The sequence below is a fragment of the Anguilla anguilla genome, chromosome 9, assembly GCF_013347855.1.
Source record: "Anguilla anguilla isolate fAngAng1 chromosome 9, fAngAng1.pri, whole genome shotgun sequence".
NCBI classification, from domain to species: Eukaryota; Metazoa; Chordata; class Actinopteri; order Anguilliformes; family Anguillidae; genus Anguilla; species Anguilla anguilla.
In genome coordinates, this window is record NC_049209.1 from 53,131,262 (window position 1) to 53,153,654 (window position 22,393).

Genomic DNA, 22,393 nt, shown 5'->3' on the forward strand with positions numbered 1-22,393 from the left:
CTTTGCTCCTGGGCGTTTTCCTGAAAAAAGCCTTTTTTGGCCGCTGCTGCCCTGACTCATCAAAGAAGCATCTGTTTGGCGGAAAATGCACGGTGTTGGGTTATGAGCCGGGCAAGCAGGCCCTGCCAGTCGGGCCAGCTGAGAGCTAGATTCACCTGGAGCGCCCCCTTGTGGCTTCCCCAAACGTTGCAGATGTGCTTGTGTGCTTCGCAGGACAAGTTTCAGAAAGCCTTTGGCTGCAGACAGTCGTATGCTGCAGTGTGTTTGTGTTTATATATGTTTTTTCTCCATGCTGCAGGGGTGATGTTTGTTCTTATGGTTTTTAAAGCAACTCAGAGATCCCTTCTTTCAGTCTTGTTTTAATTGTGCTGAAAATGTTTTAATGTGTCTCTTTCCTCTGTGTCTGATCATTTATACAGACAGGCCAGTGGAGTTTAAGGATTCTGTAATTTGACTGAAATGCACATGACTTTCATCAGTTATGTTATGCTTGTGTCTCTTCGGGAAACTGTGATGAGTGTCTATTTGAAAATGTTTAAAAAGAGCACAGCGAGGTGTGCATTGTGTGTGTGTGTGTGTGTGTGTGTGTGTGTGTGTGTGAGACATTCAGCTTTAAGCCATGGTCCTGACTATCTGCTCCCTCTCTCCCCCCCCCCCCCCCCAGGTGATCAGCTGCTTCGGGCTCTCGGCGTTGTCGCGGCGATACCTGGGCTTCGCGGCGGTGGCGCTGCTGGTGGAGCTGAACTCCGTCTTCCTGCACCTGCGGCAGATGCTGCGCATGGCGGGCGGGGCCAAGACCACGCCCTACCGGGTGAACAGCATGGTCAACCTGGGCACGTACGTGGTGTTCCGCATCAGCACGCTGGCCTGGATGACCCGCTGGCTGGTGCTGAACCGCGAACACGTGCCCCTGCTGGCCTACACGCTGGGCAGCGTCGGCATGGCGATCATGACCGCCATGAACATCGTGCTCTTCTGCCGCCTGCTGCGCAGCGACTTCCTGCAGACCGGACGCGACGGCAGGAAGGAGAAATAGGAGGCTCCGCCCCCTGCCCCAAACCCCGCCCCCCCATGCCCAGCTATGCCCCCCAAAACCCCGCCCCCCCATCCTCAGCTCTGTCCCCCCAAACTCCGCCCACCCACCCTCCATCAAACTCCGCCCCCCTTCCCAGCTCTGACCCCAAACCCCATCCCCCTCCCCAGCTCTGCCCCCTAACTCCATCCCCCTCCCCAGCTCTGCCCCCTAACTCCGTCCCCCTCCCCAGCTCTGCCCCCTAACTCCATCCCCCTCCCCAGCTCTGCCCCCTAACTCCGCCCCCCTCCCCAGGTCTGCCCCCTAACTCCGCCCCCCTCCCCAGGTCTGCCCCCAAGCCCCCCCCCCCCCCCCCCCCCCCCCCCCCGTCGACGAACACACAAGTTTACCGGCTCATCTTTACAAACTGTCAGTATGAACATGCTAATGAAGTACGTGGTTTAAACGAACCAATGCAACCCAGACAACGATGCTGCTTTTATTTTTATTTTTGTACATGTACATTTTTAATTATTTTTGGAAAGAAACACAAAACTGGATTTTTTAAGCCAATCTACTCAACCAACCAACCTCATGTGAAGAGCAGTGTTGCCACCTGCTGGACATTTGCAGTAAAACTAGTGTCAAACACCCTTTTTTGTTGATTTTCTTTTGTTTGTTTGTTTCTTTTTTTTAAAATTTGTTCTCGTCTTGTTTTTGCTCCTGATCCTGAACACAGGTCTGTACAGTAGATAAGTAGCGTAGGGACCCTTGAAAGCTGAATATGTGTCTCACTGAGAGTGCAGTTAAACACTTGTCAGTGCTGCTGCCGCTAGTGTACCTAAACCCTCAGACCCCTGCCCATGTCTGCTACCTCATAACCCTGTGATGGGTGCTGACGTGTAGCCAGCAGCGTTTCCCCAGAGCCTGCACTAGGGCTGCTGGGCCAGCAGGATGAAGCAGGATCAATGGAGACTCCATCAGGGCAAATATATCTGCTTAATCTGGAGAGCCTGCAGCTCAGATCCCCATTCCCCCACCCCCCCAGGCCTCCTAGCAGAGTATCTCTGCAGGTGCTATGACCCTGCAGGGTTGAGTAGTCCCGCAGGGTTGAGTAGTTCTGTAGGGTTGAGTAGTCCTGTAGGGTTGAGTAGTTCTGTAGGGTTGAGTGGTCCTGCAGGGTTGAGTAGTTCTGTAGGGTTGAGTGGTCCTGAACAGTTGAGTAGTCCCGCAGGGTTAAGTAGTTCTGTAGGGTTGAGTATTCTTACAGGGTTAAGTAGTTCTGTAGGGTTGAGTATTCTTACAGGGTTAAGTAGTTCTGTAGGGTTGAGTAGTCTTGTGCTCAATGTTCTCTGCTCGAATAATGGCAGCAGAATGATTTCCAACCCTCATGAAATGTGTCCTCCTGGTGTCCCCTGTCCTCTCTGTGTCCTCTTGGTGTCCCCCTGTCCTCTCTGTATCCTCCTGCTGTCCCCCTCTCCTCTCTGTGTCCTCTTGGTGTCCCCCTGTCCTCTCTGTGTCCTCCTGGTGTCCCCCTGTTCTCTCTGGGCCGAAAGCGAGAGCAGGATTGGGGATGGCACCCGGGGGGCGTGGCTGGTGGGCGTGGCTGGTCGCAGGCAGATCTGGTCACTGCGCACTTTCACACCGTTGTACACTCTGCAGCTGCTGCTGTTTACCACCGTGAAGCACAAAGGCTGTCCTTCAGAGGCACTTCACCTCTCCCTCGTTGTTATAGCAACGAGGCCAAGGTTATGTTATAGCCAAGGTTACTGGAAGGGTGGGGTCAAAAGTTACACTAGGCCTCTGACCACACCCACCCCTCCTCTCTGTCACTCTGATGATTCAGTTTAGCGGAACTGAGCAGTGGTGTCCAAAGCCAACTGTGTTATTTTAGCCAATGGCGTGTTAGTATGACACTGAGTGAAGGCTCCGTAGACACCATTGATTGGTCCACTTTGTGACCTCCTGTTAGCCAATGACCAGGCCGCACTATTCAGGAACAAACTGCCCCTGTGTTTAAAGACATGGGCTAAACTTGCTCTCTGGGAACAGTTTTCTCTGTCAGCTTGATACCTTTTCTACATTTTGTGCACATGTAATTTATTTGTACTGAAGTTATGACTGTTTTGAGTGTCGCGTCTTATTGTAATAATCAGCCTTAAAGAAAAAACTGTATGAAAAAAAAAAAGTCGCACATTAGGTTATGTGAGTACTGTTGGTTCGGTTGGATACTTGTACATGTGTTGGGGAGTGGCGAAATAGGCGTTGATTTGTGGTAGATTAGTGATCAGAGCTACAGCGTGCTCCTGTTTCGGCTGTAGAAAGGGCTAGTTTACATTTATGTGATCGCACCGTTGCCGGCTCCTTGAACTATGACATCACCGCGCTGGTGACATCACCATCTTTTGAAGGCACTGATCGCGTTTTGGAAGTGGTACTGTTAAGGGTACATGTGTGTGTGTGTGTGTGTGTTGTCGCACTGAACAAATTAATACATGCTGTCAACAATGTATACTGTGTTTTCAGCCACCTAATCTCTTATCTATGAAGGCGGGCAAGGCATATAATTTGGAGTTTTGATAAGCTGAGGGTAATTGAAAATGTGCTGAAGTGAAATTACTGGCCTCGTGACTGGAGTCATAACTTTGAACTGATCCATTCATTTATTATCTTCCGGAGTGGCCGCGTACTTGCCTGACTGTTTAAACCGTTAAAAATGTGTGTGTGTGTGTGTTGTGTGTGTGTGTGTGTGTGTGTTGTGTGTTGTGTGTGTGTGTGTGTGTGTGTGTGTGTGTGTGTTGTGTGTTGTGTGTTGTGTGTGTGTGTTGTGTGTGGGTGGGTGTGTGTGTTGTGTGTGTGGGTGTGTGTGTGTGTGTGTGTGTGTGTGTGTGTGTATCTGGACATGTCGGCTTAAAAGGACGGGGGGGGGGGGTTACGAGATTTTGCCTAAATTGTGGTTACCTCATTTTGAAGAGGTAATTTGATAATTTAACGAACCAGAGTAAATTATGCAACGTATAGAATGTTGCTGTTTTTTGACGTAATTGAATTGTACACTCGTTTTGTGCGTCATACAGACTTGTGTAAATTGTGGCTAGATTGGTAACTATTTTTCATCGTGTTGTGATGAATCGCGTTTTTTAATTAATGAGACTATAACTACTAGCAAATATTTGTACGACAAAAGAATGTATTTAACAAAATAAAAAAATTAACCAAGGTAACACGCGTTGGACTTATTTTGAGTATTGTACCCCAAAGTATAGTCTGCTTCGCACTGACAGCAAGCCCGATGATTTAAAAAAAAAAAAAAAAAAAAGTTGTCTTTTTTCCGTCAGGGGGCGATGTGTCGCAAAAACGAAGGGCTGCTCATATCCTTTTGCAAGGTTCTGAAAGTTACAGATAATGAAATTCTCACACTAAACGTAGCCGATGCTATCCTTGAGTTTGGTGCTCCTGCATAAATTAAGATGCTCCTTGCCTATTCTACAGCAACACTCAAATCAAAGTTCAAATCAAACCAACGTATATTTGTCCAGTAACAGTAAGTCTACAGCAGGTTCGCACGTAGTAAAATGTCCAGGGTTAATTAGACACTTAATATATAACATTTGGGTCCCACATTCCAAAGTGGGACAGAAGGTTGTCTGTTAAGAGTTTAATTACCACTGGTGGAGTGTTGAATTAACGCTGGAAATTGTACCGTGTAGCCTAAATGTTAGCTGCCAATTAAATGTTTAGTCTATGACCAAGCCTACCTCATAAGTAAAGTAGAGAGAGGTAATAAAAAATGTTATATTTTTATAGTTTATATGTTATAGTTTATATGTTGAACGTTATTTCAACACTAATGCCGCTGTGAAAGCACTATGCCTTCAGTTCATATGCGATATATTAGCCTATTTTAAGTTTTTTTATGTAGGCTGAGACGCGTCCGTTGTAAGGAGTTGTATATCAGAATACAATCTGATGGATGGATCAATTTTCGTGTAATGGTTCTCTGTAATCTGATTTATTGCCGCTACTAGTCAATATAAGCGTTACTTCATGTCCAGAATGACAAGAAACTGGCTGTTTTCACCGAAGGTCTCCAGATATAAATATTTGTTTACTGCCATCGGTCACGAATCACCGTTTTTACGGTCCCATATCTCTTCCGCCTCCTTTATGGCGCAAACGACATCCAGCGGTGGGGAGAAGATAAACTCGTCAGCCTTTCCTGCCCCGCGTATTGATTCGGGCAGGCAGATTTGCGGCGGCACTGGGAAGAGGCCGCTTCTGCCAATCGGCGTTCCCGCTCGTGGTGCGCTCACGCGCCTGTTCCGGTCACGAGCTATTGTTTATCATACGCCTACCACATCCTTCGTCCGCCGAGCAGACGGGTGAATGATGTTACCTTCGCAGATGCCGCTTCGCTTTTTTACTGGCGTTGGGCTGATGCGCGTTTTTATTTCCCTATTAACGTGCAATGCGGATGCGAAATGAATTTTCGCCGACATCCTGGGCATCGCGGCTGCGTGGCTTCGGCTGCATTCGCTATGGACATTAACAGATTTAAGAGACTTATGACAAAATGAAATGCACCGCAACCTCCGTCAGTTCTTCGATGCAGTGTTTATCTGCGTAGCTCAATCATAGATCTTCGTGCATCTTAATTTTATTTGAGCTATTAGATGAAGAGCCGTTTACCCCCTCCTAAAACGACCTGCTTTAGCCATTTTCTGTGTTTGCGGGAATCTGAAAATGTTCTGAAAACACTAAGATTTTGGATTGAAGTTGATGAAGCAGAATAACTCGACGACTTTAGGATTCGATTCTTCTTGCCGTGAAGGTAAGGACATGCAAACAAACGTATGTTTTATTTAATATACAGTACAGTTTTGGTAAAACGACTAACTACACCATACCATGCCAGAAACCGCTAACTGCAATTGTTTGGTAGAAACTAAGGTAGCACATTCCCTGCCTAACGGGGAAATCATTTGTTTTGACGTTAACTAGCCTACATCATAACTCATGTCCGTAATCATGTTGTCATGTCCATGCTATAGGCTACATTCCGAAAACTTGACTTTTAAGTCTATCTTACCTGTGGTTCGTATGTGCTTAAGCTCCACATCCACATTTGACTATTGCAGGCCAGTTGTTTCTTGCCTGAGAATATTGTGTTTGAACTTGCCTACAGTATTCAAAACTCTTCCCTCACCGTCGTCCATTCTTACAATATGCTACTTATTAGAAGTTGGCCGGGCTCGTCATGTGCTAAATCAAATGTCATAATTGGATGTATAGCATGTAGCCTATTGTGTGTGATGACACGTCTGTGAAAAAGCATTCAGATGACATCAGAAGCGATGTGATAGAGTAATGTACAGAGCAGTGGCAATTAGCCTATATAAGGCCAGTCGTGGGTGGGCTGTCTGATCGTACGCCCTACGTCATCTATATTCCAGTAGGCTGCCGACATCAGAGGGTTAAAGGCTAAAGCGCGCACGAGAAGTGTGGTCGGTAAACTCTGCGTGAACGACACTTGGTGATCGGCCAACGTGCACTTCCTCACTAATGTTGACCCGTGACGTGTTTGGCTCGTCTCGTGGCATTTAACACCGCTCTGAGCCCAAAGGTCAGGTTTCCCAGAGGTGCTGCACGCCCCCCGTGTGCTCGACAGCCTTCCCTCGCGCACAATCTCTCAAGCGCCGACGCGTCGCGTTCCCAGCAGTGACGGATGACTCAAACCCACTGGTCCGTTCGAAGTGGATGCTTGCCTTGGTTCTAACCGCTTAACGGCACTTGCACAAGACTGGTTCGAGGTTTTTGCGCTAGTTTTAATGCAAGTGTTCACAAGTACAACCAGGCTGGACTGAAAGTGCTGTAGGCTATCACCAATCAAGTAGCGGAAAGTGACGAGCAACCTGTCCGACGTCACATGAATTCTGCTGGCACGCGCATTAGTGATCTGGAGAGCGGAATGTCATTGAGTCTCGTGGCGATGGACTCCACTTTGCATGTTCAGATACAAAAATCAATGACCCCACTGGTTGCATTCCACCCAGCAACATACTCAAGATTCCACCGTGATGCATTTATGCCGTCGACTGCGCCCTGTTTTGCGTTCAAGTGCCTGATATTTAAAAATCCAAAGACTCCAGTTTCAATCGATTGTAACAAAGAGGGTGCAATTGATTTTTTGCTTTCGTATCGCAGAAATCTGATACGTGGAAACAGCTGCTTTGAACAATTATTAAAGAAACATGAAAGTTTTTACGGAACAAACTGTGGAATAGAATGCAGGCCTATCTATCCAGTTTGTGCATTCAAATGCAACACGTAGAAAGAAAAAAAAACATAGTTTTCAGTTACCTTGAAAGCAGAAGATTTAGACCGTGCCATGAAACGGAAAAAGGCTTTGGGTCGCTTACCTGCTTCAGAATCACGGACAGCTCACTTTGAACTTTGCATGGTGCCTCCCGCTGAACTGGTCCCCCTGGGGTTTTACAGAGAGCACAGATTCATAATGGGAAATGAACAAGTAAACTCATCAGCTATGGGGCTGGGAGGGGGTGGGGGGTGTGCGGTGGGGGGGGGGGGGTTGGGGTTGCCATTCCAGGAATTTATCTGAAAATCAATAATTGATTTGCAAAATGGCTCATAATGTTCTATGAGGATTTTTTTTGATGAGAAAATTGCATTTCAAATTGTCTTACCCCCCCACCTCCCTCCCTTCCCCACAGCCCCCTTGGTATTGACACCTGTGCAGCTCACCTGTGGGCGTGCCCGTGCTGACACACCTGCGTCATGGCCTCCCTCCCTCCCGGGCAGGGCGGGGAGGCGGTTGCCATGGAGACGGGCGATGCGCTGGTGAGGCAGGTGGAGAGCGTGGAGCGGAACATGGCCTTCCTGCGCCAGGAGCACCTGACCCTGCTCCGGGGCCTGCACCTGGAGATCCTCTCCCTGCAGAGACGCTGCGCCGGTCAGTCCCGCATCACTTCCTGTCACCTGACCCTGCCAGTCCTGTACCACTTCCTGTCACCTGACCCTGCCAGTTCCGCATCGCTTCCTGTCATCTGATCCTGCCAGTCCCGCACCACTTCCTGTCACCTGACCCTGCCAGTCCTGCATCGCTTCCTGTCACCTGACCCTGCCAGTCCCGCACCACTTCCTGTCACCTGACCCTGCCAGTCCCGCATTGCTTCCTGTCACCTGACCCTGCTGGTCCCGCACCTCTTCTTGTCACCTGACCCTGCCAGTCCCGCATCGCTTCCCATCACCTGACCCTGCCAGTCCCGCACCACTTCCTGTCACCTGACCCTGCCATTCCTGCATCACTTCCTGTCACCTGAATGATTGTGTGTGAGTTCAGTAGGAGTCGGTGGTACTCAGTATGCAAAGTACTCTGTGAGTCTTATTCTTATTGAGAACATACAGTCTGAAGCTCATCCTTAATGCAGTGAACAGTGGGAAGTTTTGCAGCACTGCAGACTGAGAGCTGAAACTGTCTTACTGTGCTGAGAGGACGGAAGCTGTTAATGGTTGTGTTTCTGCCGGGTGAGATTCAGAGATGCAGACGTTTCAATGAGCCCACAGAGAGAGAGAGAGAGAGAGAGAGAGAGGATGACAGGAGGATACTCGGCGTTCTGAAACAACCTTCATCCCTCCTTTCTCATTTCTCTTCTCTCTTGCTTCCCCCTCTCTCTCCCTCTCCCCCCTCTCTCTCTCTGTTCTGTGTTTTGGCACTGGAAACTGCTTTCCCCTGTGGTGCTGCCACAGCTGTTTCCCAGGGCGGGGGTTGGGGGGGGGGCTTATTTGGAGTGAAATGGAGACCTCTGAATAATCTCCACGGGTCAATACCTTCCAGGCAGCGAGGACGTTTTATTCTCCCTACAGTGTAATTCGGTATTCTGGCTGTTTCGGTCTCTCTCCCTCTCTCTCCCTCTCTCTCTCCCTCTCTCTCCCTCTCTCTCTCTCTCTCTCCCTCTCTCTCTCGCTCTCTCTCTCTCCTCTCTCTCCCCCTCCTCTCTCGCTCTGCTGAGTTAGTGTGAGTCTAGGTCACTCTTGGGGCTGAATTAGCCAGTGGACTGCGCCCATGAGGTGATCTACTATACCAGGCCAGTCATTCCTTAATGGGCCAGTACTGTGGCATGCCCTGCAGTGCAGTGCAGTGTGTAGCTGTGTCTAAACTCTGCTCCTGTCCTACCTGCAGAGCTCACCTGTGAGCTGAACCTGAAGCCCCCAGGAAGGACCCAGGCAGGTGAGTACGTCCGTCTCCACAACTGCCTGAACACTACCCCTCCATCCGTCCGTCTCTCTAAATGGTAAATGGACTGCATTTATATATGGTAAGTGGACTGCATTTATATAGCGCTTTTATCCAAAGCGCTTTACAACTGATGCCTCTCATTCACCAGAGCAGTTAGGGGGTTAGGTGTCTTGCTCAGAGACACTTCGACATGCCCAGGGCGGGGATCGAACCGCCAACCCTCTGACTGCCAGACAACCGCTCTTACCTCCTGAGCTATGTCTCCCCGTACATCTCTCTGCCCTCTCTCTCTCCCTCGCCCTGTGTGTCTCTCTCTCCCCGCCCCCCCATCCATCCATCTCTCTGCTCTCTCTCTCCCTCAGCTTCTCTCTCACTGTCCCCCTTCCTCTCTATTTCACTCTCTCCTGCTCCCCCTCCCCCTCACTGTCCCTCTCTATCTCCCCCCTTCTCTCTTACTACATATTCCTCTTTCGCCATCCATCCTTCCTCCTTAAAAGTAAAAGTCTTCTGTTCACCAAATATTTAGAACAAAATTGTTCTTCCATATACATTTTTAATGTCTGGCTGGAAACACATTTTGCTGAAAATTCCATGGGACCCATAGCAGGTTTGTCCCATTTTATTCCAGCACCTAAAGGGTTAAGTTTAAAGAATTGTGATGATGTCACTGACCCAGATCTGAACACATAGAGCCCCAGTGAGACAGACTCCGCCCGTCTGAGAAGAGAGAGATGGACAGCCAGCAACGCTGTGCTCTCGCCAGTTTATGGTGGGGGGGGGGAGGGGGGGGTCATGCACATACACTCACTATGTGACCCCCCCTCCACTGCTCTACCCATCCAGACCTCCTGCCCCCCCCCACACTCGTCTGTCTTATCCCTCTATCTGCTTCTCCCAGTCTTCACTGCAGTGAGTGAGTGAGTGAGTGAGTGAGTGAGTGAGAGAGAGAGAGAGAGAGAGAGAGAGAGATGAAGGTCGATTATTCTGAGGCCATATTTCTTTACTGGAATCTTCCTTTCTCTCCCTCTCACTCTTTCCCTCTCTCTCAATTCAATTTTCAATTCAGTATGCTTTATTGGCATCTAGTAAACATTGCCAAAGCATTATATTACAAAAAATTCAGATAGAAGGGGGAAGAACTATTGAAAACATTTTAGTTATTAACTGTAATTGTAATATTAGCAGGTTGAACAGGATTGTGCTTGTTCTGTGTTTGGGCGTTTAGGATACTGCAGAAAACCTTCCCCAGGTTACTGTTCATGCAGATGCCTTGTAGTTGTAGTTGGGGTCAAATTTGTCTCCATTTTTGTGAACTGAAGTGCCTGTCTGCTGAGCCAGGTTGAATAATTTAAGTCAGGCCGTCTGCAGCTCAGAGTGACTGTGTTTCAGCATTTTTTAGGTTGTATTTTTTTATTATTAGATCTTTCAGCTCTTAGTAATTCTGTTGTCTTATACGGTTTTAATTGTTCTTTATTGTTGATTTTAATTTTTTTTTTTCTTGTTCAATTTCAGAGCAAATGGTTGTTATAGGATTTTCTTTTTGCAGATTTCCTCATTTTGTACCGGTAGTTCATTGTTTTGCTGCTTAAATTGTTATTTTAATAGTCTTCCTTTTCAATAAGAGTTTTGTTTTCTTCTCTTTTATGGTTTTTTAGAATGTAGTTCCCTATATCACTATATCTCTGGTATAAATCTGGGTTTTGTGGTTGATGAGTTTCAGATTTGTAAGGTGAGGGAGGGGTGATTATCGGGGATAGGAGACTGTGTTCATTTGAGAACATAGGAGTCTTACTGAGGGAGTCTTATTCGTGGCAGGGTAATGATTTTACCCTAAACATATTACATTAACCTGACAAAGCCTGCATGTGTGTGTGTGTGTCTGCGTGCGTGTGTTATGTGTGTGTATGCGTGTGTGTATCTGTGTGTGTGTGCGTATGTGCATGTATATCTGTGTGTGTGTGTGTGTGTGTGCGTGTGTTATGTGTGTGTCTGTGTGTGTGTGTGTGTGCGCGTGTGTGTGTATCTGCGTTTGTGTGTGTGTGTGCGTATGTGCCTGTATATCTGTGTGTGTGTGTGTATGTGTGTGTGTGTGCGTATGTGCATGTATATCTGTGTGTGTGTTTGTGTGTGTGTGTGTGTGCGTATGTGCATGTATATCTGTGTGTGTGTGTGTGCGTGCGTGCGTGTGTTATGTGTGTGTCTGTGTGTGTGTGTGTGTATGCGTGTGTGTATCTGTGTGTGTGTGTGTGCGTATGTGCATGTATATCTGTGTGTGTGTATGTGTGTGTGTGTGCGTATGTGCATGTATATTGTGTGTGTGTGTGTGTGTGTGTGTGTGCATGTATATCTGTGTGTGTGTGTATGTGTGTGTGTGTGCGTGTGTGCATGTATATCTGTGTGTGTGTGTATGTGTGTGTTTCTCAGAGGTGGAGGAAGAGGAGGAGCAGCTGAAGGCTCGCTGTGAGCAGGCGGAGGCTCGGCTGAGGGAGCAGCAGTGCACTCTGGGAGATCTGCGGCGGGAGCTGAGCCAGAAGGGGGCGCTGGCGGGCGCGCTACGGGCGGCGCTGAAGGACAGGGAGCGGCGCTTCCTGGACGAGCTGAAGAGGCGGAGCCACCGCGTGACGGCGCTGAGCAGCGAGCTGCAGCGGCAGACGGACTCCGCCGCGCGGCTGTCCTTCCAGCTGTACTCCGCCCGCCAGCGCCTGCAGCTGCAGGAGGAGGAGCCGCCGCGAAGCCCCGCCCCCCGGGGCGCGCACAGACCGCCCCCGACCCCGCCCCCGGCCCCGCCCCCCGCCGCCCGGCCCAAACGCCGCTCCCACAGGCCGGCGGCGGCAGTGCGGGCCGAGAGGGCCCGGGAGTGCGTCCCGCGGGAGAGGGTCACGGGCCCCGAAGACCCCGCCCCCATGCCCGACCCCGCCCTCTTCCTGTACCCCCGTCGCCACAGGCCCCGCCCCCGCCACGCCCACAGATCGCAGCGCGGCCTGGTGGTGGCGGCGGAGGGGGGGAGGGAGGGGCCTGCCGATGGGGGCGGGCCTCGCGTCGACCCCGCCCCCGCCGCGGGCGTCGCCACGGCAACAGAGGCGGAGTGATCTCATCGCCATGGCCACCATCATTATCGTTCACCATTCTAATTCTCCTCACTGCTATTATGATTCATAATGTCCTGTTAAAGTCTGTATAATCTCATCTAACTATGGATATGTCACATGTCACGGATATAACCAGTGATAATTAATAATGAGTTTGAACTTTTTTTTAAATGTATTTTTGCACTGCTAATCACCATGACAACGTGGTGAGGAGCGGTGACCTGAATCGCTCCTTTGCCCCTCCTTTTTAAGAGCTTTCTGCAAAAGACAGAAACAAAGAGGTAAAAAAAGACGTGTGAAGAAAGAGATAATTTGTGGCTGGGATCCTGAGTGAGGGCTGGTGTGGATCTGACACGGCGGGGGGAGGGGGGGGGGGTCTCCAGGTTCGGGAAAAAATCCACTTTTTGACCCTAAATCACTTTTAGATCTGTGGTCTTTGTGCTCCTCATGAACATAATATGTGATGTATCGAAAGATGATCCGTTTGAAGCGGAGACCGATCTTTCTTTATTCTCTGTCTCACCTTTAAATGAGGATGATTTTATGTGACCTCTTTGTACTGCACTGTACCAAACACAGCTGCTGCTGCTACTGTAAGGTTGAAAACAGACAGCAGATTGACTGAGAAAGGTATATCTCTCCTCTGTAAAGTGCTGCCTCTTTCTCTCCTGCAGTACCAGTGTGTGGCCTGTAGAGTCACACACTTGCTCACATATAGTGCAGAGGACTGTTGCAGTTAGCTGCTGTTAGCTGGCGTTACATTGCCATTAGCTGGACTTAGCTGCTGCTAGCTGGAGTCTGCTGGAGTTAGCTGCTGTTAGCTGTAGTTTGCTAGAGCTACTGTAGCTGGAGTTAGCTGCTGTTAGCTGTTGTTTGCTGGAGCTGGCTGCTGTTAGCTGGATTTAGCTGCTGTTAGCTGGAGTTAGCTGCCGTTAGCTGGAGTTAGGTGGTGTTAGCTGGCTTTAGCTGGAATTATCCGCAGTTAGCTGGAGTTAGCTGTGTTAGCTGGCTTTAGCTGGAATTATCCACAGTTAGCTGGAGTTAGCTGTGTTAGCTGGCTTTAGCTGGAATTAGCCACAGTTAGCTGGAGTTAGGTGGTGTTAGCTGGAGTTAGCTGCCGCTAGCTGAAATTTGCTGGAGTTAGGTGGCGTTAACTGGAATTAGCCACATTTAGCTGGAGTTAGCTGTGTTAGCTGGCTTTAGCTGGAATTAGCCACAGTTAGCTGGAGTTAGCTGCTGTTAGCTGGAGTGCACTTGGTGTGGCTGTGAGACATACTGAGCGGGCAGTCGTAATGTTGACAGTTTAAAGAGAAGGTTTTCCATATGTCCTGTCCTGGCCACCACCAGGGGAGAGTTTTTATTTATTTATTTATTTATTTGGTTGTTTGTTTATTGACGTGCGACTGTGCTGACAGTTGGGCCTGTGCTGACGCTGACCGGTGGACAGGTGTGTTGTACGACTGCACACAGGTGAGACAGGTGAGTCTGTGAGACTGCTCACCTGCAGTAATCTCTCTGCAGCCTGACTGGAGACATGCAGGAGGTCACACCGTCTTTGAGAGGAGAGGAGGAGGGGTGGACAAGAAGAGGGGGAGGGAGGGAGGAGAGGGAAAAGAGGAGGAAGAAGAGAGAGGGAAACTTAGGTATGAGTAACAGTGCTCTTGCAGTGTGTTTGCAGTAAAGACCGTGAACTGACCTACGCCATTAGACTGCAGACTGTTAAACTGCAGACAGTGTTAGCCAAGGCTCTGTCCATTTTTCTGCAGTGAAACACACTCCATCCAGTGGCCGGGTGAGGGAACTGCACTTAATTAGTTTAGAAAGTCTGATTGGTGACACACTGCTGTTAGCCTGTAGCCTGCTGTGTCCAGTCTAGTGCCATGTATCTATAATAGATGTCACGTTGTGGCATAATTTAAAGGCAGATTAATCACCAGATAAATATTATATGAAATTATATATGAAATGTTTTTCCACAATTTGTGTGCGCGTGTGTGTGTGGGGGTGTGTGTGTGCGTGTGTGTGCCTGCGTGTGTGTGTGTGCGTGTGTGTGTGTGTGTGTGTGTGTGTGTGTGTGTATAAAACTGTATGAGGCAGGTTATGGGAGCCAGAGAGGCTTAAATTTAAACAGTGTATATTTTTGCTTAAATGTACTTAATTTATTTGGTAATGTGATAAAACCTGAAGCACCTAATTAAAAAATTCAGTCTTGACTTTGAATGACAAGCCGTCACAATACCAACTTCGTCAGTGGGTGAAAGACAGGATTGCCCTCGTTTTATATTAATTACTTAATGCTTACATTTCAGGTATTATATTTAAAAATTTTTGTGTATAAACACAGCCAACATAACTTTCACTGCTGCATCTGTTTGTTTATATTTTGCCAGTTTTTATATATAGTTGTAACTGCAACTGTGCTATAAATCGAGGACTGGCTTTCACTTTCTGAGGGATTTGGCCATCTTGATTTGTAACGCAAACACATCTTTAAGCTATCGTAAATTTTCCCACATAGCACCAGTGCACATCAGTTCCAGTTGCTATTTTTGTTTTATGGTTTATGGTTGTTGTTTTTTTGTTTAACGGGGTTTATGGGATCACAGCCTGGGTTCGCTTCGGTCCTCCGGCCCAAACCTCGCCCTGTCTCGCCCTCGTATTCGTGGCAACCCTCGGCCTGCCATGGCCTCGTTGCCGTGGCAACCCCCTCCCCCGAACGGTGTTGACCGGGCCGGGAGTGTGAGGCCAGGATGCTGGACCAGTGCCAAATCCGGGGAGCGCGACACGCCTGGTCCCGCCATCTGTAAACGGACGTGCTAGCCCCCCCCGGGGGCTGCTGGGAGATCTCAGACGATGATGGACACCTGCTCTGTGTGTTTTTAACGGCGTAAATGGTTTTTTTTTTTACAATATTATATTACATATCGCCAAAAATATCAGCTTATGAGGACGTTCTCACGCGGAGAGATGCTAGGATATCGCTCGGTCCTTGCATGTGCCAGGGGGAGGCCCCCCCCCCCCCCACTACACCCCAGTTTAGTCTTCCCGCCTCTCTGAGCGACGGCAACAGCAGCTCAACGTGCACTGAAAACGCAACAGCCACAGCCAATCAAAGCACAGAGAAACCGTCCTTACTAGATGGTTCTACAGCCATCAGCCAATCAGCATGTCCCTGGAGGGAGTTTGCTGTTGGTTGGCTTTGCTCGTTTTTCACTCCAGATCTTTTAAATGACAATGAAAGGGACTGAGGGAGGATGCTACCTTTCAGCCGGAAACCACCCAAGCTGTGCAGCTTTAAATACGGTCAGCCGCGTGTCACACTTAAATGCTTCCCCGCGACAACTCTTCCCTTAGTTCTGCTGTTAGAGCTTTTGTTTGCTAGGTTCATTTTTGCTTCCGTGCTGGTTTATCAGAGGATCTTCTGTGGGATGAAACTGCAGTTTAATCGCCTAAAATGCAGTGTGGTACAGCGCTGCACAGACAGACGGGGCGGAGTGATGCAGCGCTGCACGGACAGACGGGGCGGAGTGATGCAGCACTGCACAGACAGACGGGGCGGAGTGATGCAGCGCTGCACGGACAGACGGGGGCGGAGTGGCCTAAACTGTGCTTCTCTTCCTTTATTGAGCCACTTATCAGACTCTCATTTTTTCTTTTTTTTGAACTTTTCTCACTCACTGGAATATCCAGTGGTGTTCCCAGCCTTGCTCTTATCACTGTAACCTCTCCCGTCAGTTTACTGGAGCACCCACAGTTCCCGTTTGCATGGTCATGATTTGATTCCAGACCATGGGGGGGATTCTGGTGAGCAACCCTACGGTCCTTTCCTCCTCCTCCTCCTCCTCCCTCGCTTCCTCCTGCCCTTCAGAAACTAAACCTCCCTCCCCCCTTTCCTCTGCTCTAGCCTGGCTTGGCCTAGCAATAATCTACTGTGCCTGTTTTTTTGCACATGGGGTGTTTGCAGTGTTAGTTTCTATGAGGGTGCGTGGCTAAGTGAGTCGAGGCCACGCCCACTTCCTGTCACATGCTTGCTGATGCTGCACTGCACAGAGCCTGTAGCTGTGTTGTTATTTTAATAAACCTCTGCTGACTCCACCTGGCCTCTGAGCTCTTTTATGGGGTCTCCTGTGGGTCCCTACCACTCATACACACACACACACACACTCTTACACACACGCACACACAGACAGCAGACACATTCATACATACACACACACACACACACACACACTCTTACGCACACAGTCACTTACACACATAATTTGCACACACAGAATTTTCTAGAACTACCAGTGGTCTGCTTCTGGAATTTACCTCAAGAGCTCCAGAACTAAGGCTTTTGAGACTTCTGGGACACTCTCTCTGCTGCAGCTGGAGCCGGAGTTGCCCTCAGAACGCTCTGGACTTGGAGGTGGGCGGAGCTTACATTCCAGCAGGTCTTGCCCTTATCCAGCCCCTGTGTTTGTAACGTTCCGAGTGAAATATGTGTGTTTTATTCAGTGATATATACGTCAGGGCCGGCCGGGTCTCTGTGTACCAGAGCAGAACGTTACGGAACATAATTTACGTTGTTTATTGTTTGTAGGGATATTAATCTTCCCGCCGGCTGCAGACATAAGAAAGGGAATTAATAAGGGATACAGACGTAAACACAAATCCTGTGGCCCGTGGTAACCGTGACAGGATCTCCGCTCTGCTGCGGCAGCAGTCTGGAGAAACCTGTGCGACTACGTCATGAGACGATGAGAGAGCGGAAAGTAAAAATAGACAAAGATTAAAGAAGGAGAAAGAAAGGGAGGGAGTAGCAGAATGAACACAGGTCACAGCTGCAGTCCCTTTCTCTCTCACTCCCTCTCTCTTTCCATCCATCTCTCTCTCACTCCCTCTCTCTTTCCATCCATCTTTCTCGCTCACTCTCTCTCTATGTCCATCTTTCCCTCTCTGTCTCTATCTCTATCCCTTCATCTCTCTCTTTCTCCTTCCTTCCCTCCATCTCTCTCTTGCTAAGACTCCACAGTGATGAGAATTTATGGGTCACATGATCGAACTTCGGAGGCGGAGTCTAAGCATGGTTGGCATGGCAATGCAGATGGAGGGGAGGTGTCTCTGCAGTAACTGCCACTCAGGATTGGCGGGTCAGCCTGCTTGATTGGCCCCTCCCTTCTTAGCACGTCCTACCCAGGAGTGTAGAGCGCCCCCTGGAGGCCCCTGCGGAAGGCTAGGAGGGGCGTGGCGACTGTGGCCCGGGCCTGGTGCGTGTCAGCAGGGGTTCCAGGAAGGAATGTAAAGTGAGGGATCATGGGTAATGCCTGTCCCATGACTATGGGCATCCAGTTTCTCTGTTCCAGGTCCCCTGAGGGATTATAGGTAATGGATCCCTGTTTTACCGGTCCCCTGGGGGATTATGGGTAAAACACTATGGGATTATGGATAATGGCTTCCTGTGTTATGGGTCCCCTGGGGGGATTATGGGTAATCTCTGGCACACTAAGGGATGATGGGTAAGGATGGTCACATGTGGCTGAGAATGATGTATGACGGTTCCCCTAGGGATTGTGGGCAGTGTCTGTCTCTGGGCAGCCCCTGCAGTGCCTGACGGACCTGACCCCCCCGGCAGGAACAGGAAGATGCTCAGGGACCTGGCCCAAGAGACATGCTGATGGCTGAGGATCGCTATGCCACCGTCACCACTTCCACCCACAGATTCAGCCTCAACCAGTAAGCACATCACCACAGCAACACCACTGAATGTGCTGCTAGAATGTCACCGTGTCATAACATCTTACTGTCATCCAGTGAAATTACAGAGGTTTAAAAAAAAGCATAACATGGAAAACTGGGGGAAAAATTTGCATTTGATCAAGCATTGCAATATGGTCACTTGGTTTAACATTTTTAACTTATTACTTGTAATTACTTTGGCCTTATTATATGGGATTAATACCAAACATGCCCCCTACACTCACTTCAGCTTGGATTCTCCCTCCCCATTGTGATGTCACAAAGAGGTGGAGAGCCACGCCCCCTCCAGACGCTTGATTGGATTCTTCTCTGGGAGTGCTCTTTCAGGAAGAGGTCCATTCTGAGCACAGGGGCCTCCTGACCCAAAGATGTCATCCAGTATGACCCCCCACGCCCCCCCTCACCCCCCTTCGAGGGTTGCGTCCTCTCATTTCGTCCCCGAAGCGTCGCTGGGAGCAGGAAACCTGAGCGGGGGGGGGGGGGGGGGGTGGTGAATGTTCCTGGCTTTGAGAGGCTGCAGGCTGCTGACCGCTGTAAGAATAGTCCTGCTTAGTTCAGCATTACTGCCTCCCTCAAAGTTAATTGCAGTGCATGGTGCCCTTGGCCCAAATCAGGATTTCCGTGAACATCAGAATTAAAGTGTAATCCCCTCAAACTTGCAATGCAAAGTCAGGTATGATGGGCAGAAAACACAGTCACATAAAGGAATAGAAAGACTTTATCCAGTACGGTTTATGGACATAATAATTTCAGTTCTATCTAAATTACAGTGCAGGCTGCTCAAATAAAAACAACTGTGACTGTCTAGCGGAAGCTTTTCACAAACTGAAAATCAATTCTGTGGTGTTGTGTGTGTCCCTGTGTGTGCGTATGAGTGTGTGTGTGTGTATGTGCACGCTTGTGTATGTGTGTGTGTTGTGCAGTTACAAGGTTCAAATGAGGAGATCCAGGCAACCAGAGTACTTCCTGGCAGAGGGCTCCACCCTTCATCATGCACAGGGGAGGAAGAGGAGAGGAAGAGAAGAGTGATGTCATCTTTTGGTTTCCTGTAATCCTGGAGACTCACCCTCTTCCATTTGCGGCTGGCACTAGCCAGCTGTACTGCTAGCCAGAGCTCATCGCTGGCATGAACCAAACATCTCATTCTGCACATCGCTACCACCTAGTGGTGTCTGGTGGTACAGCACCGTGCTGTGCTTTATAGGAGGGTGAGTGCACTTGGCAAGGACCTCGAGCACCAGTCCTGGATGGCTGCGGTGTCTGCTGATTTTGGCTGTGTTTCAGTACTCCGCTGCTGAATTTAAGCGACAGGCTGGCTGAAGAGAAAGCATTAGGGCTGGAGTTAAACCTGCAGACACTGCGGCCCTCCAGGACTGGAGGTAAACCTGCAGACACTGTGGCCCTCCAGGACTGGAGGTAAACCTCCTGTCCCCCTGCCCCCATGTCCCCCTGTCCCCTGCACCTCCTCCCCCTGCTTCTCCTGCCTCCCTGCCCCCTTCCCCTTGCCCCTCCTCACCCTGCCCCCCAGCCTCCTGCCCCTTTCCCCTCCTCCCCCTGCCCCCCTGCCCCCCTGCCTCCTGCCCCTTGCCCCTCCTCACCCTGCTCCTCCTGGCCTCTCTCTGCCTGCAGTGCTCTGGGGTCGATAAAACCGTCTTTGCTGAACTTATCGCCGTTTCTCTGGGCCTTCCGGCCAAATTCCCTGCCTGGCTCTTTTGATCCAGCCAACCAATCATCACCCTGTTTAATTGGCTCAGTAATTCTCTCCGCGCCAGCTGAGAGTGTGTGGTGAGCGTTCTGACACGAAATGGCTGCTGTGTGTCTCCCGGGGGGGGGGGGGGGTTTCAGCCACGTCACTGTTAAAGGGCACAGGGATCATGAGATCAAAAGTGTTTTTTATCTCTGCGTGTGGTGAGATACATTTCGGTTGTGAAAGGGTAGGCTCCTCATCCTAATCCTGCAAAAGCCCCATTCCACCCCCTCCCGCCCTAAACCCCCATCCCCAAATCTCCCCCTCAGGCCCTGCTCACAGAGTCACCCTAACCTCCCCCCTCTGTGAGTACGAGGTCCTGAACATCTGACCCCCCCGGATAAGAGGCTTCGCCCACCAGCATCCGATGGCCTCCACACTCTCCAGGACACCCGCGCCCAGGCGCTGCTAGGCGACAGACGTGTTGCCATGGTGACCATTCTGAGAACTAAACCATGTGACCCGGGGCAGAAGTGAGTAAAAGGTTTTAAGAACCCCGGTCTCGTTTAAGAACCCTGGTCCTGTTTAAGGACCCCAGGTCTGTGACTGTGCTTGGGTGCATACCAGTGATTACGTAACTCAAGATTATGTAACTTTTCACTGCATGGGCAAACTTTATGTAACTGCTGGAGGACATGACCATCTGTGTAAGTGATGACTCTGTAACAATATGAGCTGTGTATGTTATTGTGAAAATGAAATCATTACTAATCATAATAATAACAATAATAATAATATGAAGAAGGAGAAAAAAGAAAAAGAAGTAGAAGCCAAAGAATAAAAAGATTAATCATTATCACATTCATCCCAATAATAATAATAATGATAATAATGTTATTATATGTATGGTGTAATTATGCTGTTCCTGTGGCCTGTGTCCTGGGCTCCTGATAGGATGAAACGCTCAGGTGGGAGGGACTCTGGCTCAGGTGAGTGCCACATGCCCTCAGAATGTGTGGTGATGTCACAGAGAGTGTGGTGATGTCACAGGTTGGAGAGTGATGACACAGCTGAGATCAGCTGGTGTTTTCTGCCTCTTCATTTTTGAAGTGTGAATATGCGCACAAATATCCCTAAGGGGACGGCACAGTTACTTAACTTCGATTCTGGCCTTGGACTGCTTTTCTGCAAATCCAGCCATGCAAACGTTAAATAATTTAAGCTAAGTAGCTTATTCTGTGTTAATTAATTAATTTGCAGCAGTAGCTGGAAAAGAATGAAATGGGCTTTTTTTGTCTCTCCATACTTCCTGTGTGTGTGTGGGGAAGCCCCTAAACAGCGTTGTATCAGTCACTGTTCTTTTTAAAATCTCTGAAAAAACAGCCGTCTGTCTGTCTGTCTGTCTGTCTGTCTGCCTGTCCGCTAACCTGCTCATCACAAACTCAAAAAATGCTTTTAAACGTTTCTATAATGACATGCAGTGTCAAGGTTAGGCCATAGATCCCCTAGACTACCCAGATGGCCAGCTCCACAAGGTGTGGTTCACTTTTATCTCACAAATTAAACCTCACTGTCCAGCCCCTATTACAGCAAATCACAGCACTCGAGGTCCAAGAACTGTTGCTTTTCCACCCTCCCGTTACCTGGGAGTCAGGTGTGAAGGCAGTCTGGCCAATCAGCAGCACTAATTGTTCAGTTAATTTACCTGGAAGAAAAGAAAACCAGGAGTATGCCTAGTCTAGCCCATGTTATACTACATCATTCTCTCTCTCTGTCCCTGTCTTCTCTCTACCCCTCTACAATTTGACTGCACCACCGACACCGTCTCTCTCTGTTTTGCTTCCAGCACCCAGCAGACCTTCGGATTTTGGACCATCTCATAAATGACATCGTAGTTCCTCAAAGGTGAGGGGTGTCGGTGCGCCCCGCAGTGTGGGAGGAGTCACATTTTTTTTAGGGGGGTGGGGGTTGAGAAATGTTTGGGGGACAGTTTTCATTGTTGTACAAGTTCAGCAGTAACTGTTGGTGCATGTTCTACCTGTCAGAAGGACAGGTGATGCATCGCTCGTTGGAATCCTTCTGTTCCCTGGGGGGTCACAAAGGGGGGTTTAGTGTGCTCAACATTTCAATGAGCTGAAGCAGAGATTCGTTTTATGCTTTCTCTCTCTCCTCTTCGTCTATGACTTTCTGTCTCTTTCTCACCACTGCGTGTGTCTCTCTCACACGCAGGCACACACACACACACACACACACGCAGACACACACACACACGCACACACACACGCAGACACACACACTCACTCACTCACGCACTCACCTACTCTCTCACACATTCACTCACTCACTCATCTCCGTTCCTGAGGAGGCTGCTTGAACTGGCTGACTAAACTGCCTGCTGGTGGTTAGCACAGCGCCCCCTTCTGTCTGAGTATGATTAACACAGTTTTCTCATCCACCTACTTCACTTGACCCCATCTGACAGGTCATTGGTGGAATAAAAAGTTATTATTCTTAAACAAGAACAATGTTAAAGTTTAACTGGTCTCAGTGATCCACACTCTTTGTTCAGCTACATTTAGTGTGAAGAGAACAGTAATTCTGAAGTG

The 22,393-nt window shown here is 49.1% G+C and overlaps 2 protein-coding genes across 5 annotated transcripts in view; both read left to right on the forward strand.

Annotated features, from left to right (window-relative positions):
• LOC118235556 (TLC domain-containing protein 2-like) overlaps nt 1-1,093 on the forward strand; it is a 15,479-nt gene extending 14,386 nt beyond the window's left edge. Inside the window, exon 4 of the mRNA XM_035433009.1 lies at nt 665-1,093. Within this exon, the coding sequence (XP_035288900.1) occupies nt 665-1,036 (372 nt within the window). The 3' untranslated portion in view covers nt 1,037-1,093. The remainder of the gene's footprint in view (nt 1-664) is intronic.
• Nucleotides 1,094-4,961: 3,868 nt separating this feature from the next.
• LOC118235555 (coiled-coil domain-containing protein 92-like) lies at nt 4,962-14,677 on the forward strand. 4 transcript variants are annotated; one of them, XR_004766882.1, is made up of 5 exons: nt 4,962-5,863; nt 7,832-7,982; nt 9,213-9,260; nt 11,694-13,452; nt 13,543-14,677. XR_004766882.1 is itself a non-coding variant. In XM_035433006.1 (4 exons), exons 1-4 carry the CDS (start codon nt 5,792-5,794, stop codon nt 12,356-12,358), a joined length of 936 nt encoding a protein of 311 aa, XP_035288897.1. In that variant the 5' UTR covers nt 4,962-5,791; the 3' UTR covers nt 12,359-14,677. The 4 variants fall into 4 exon arrangements, 3 of the variants coding, with proteins under 3 accessions (XP_035288897.1, XP_035288899.1, XP_035288898.1); XM_035433006.1 differs by having other exon boundaries at nt 11,694-14,677; XM_035433008.1 differs by having other exon boundaries at nt 4,962-5,843; nt 11,694-14,677.
• Nucleotides 14,678-22,393: the final 7,716 nt, after the last annotated feature.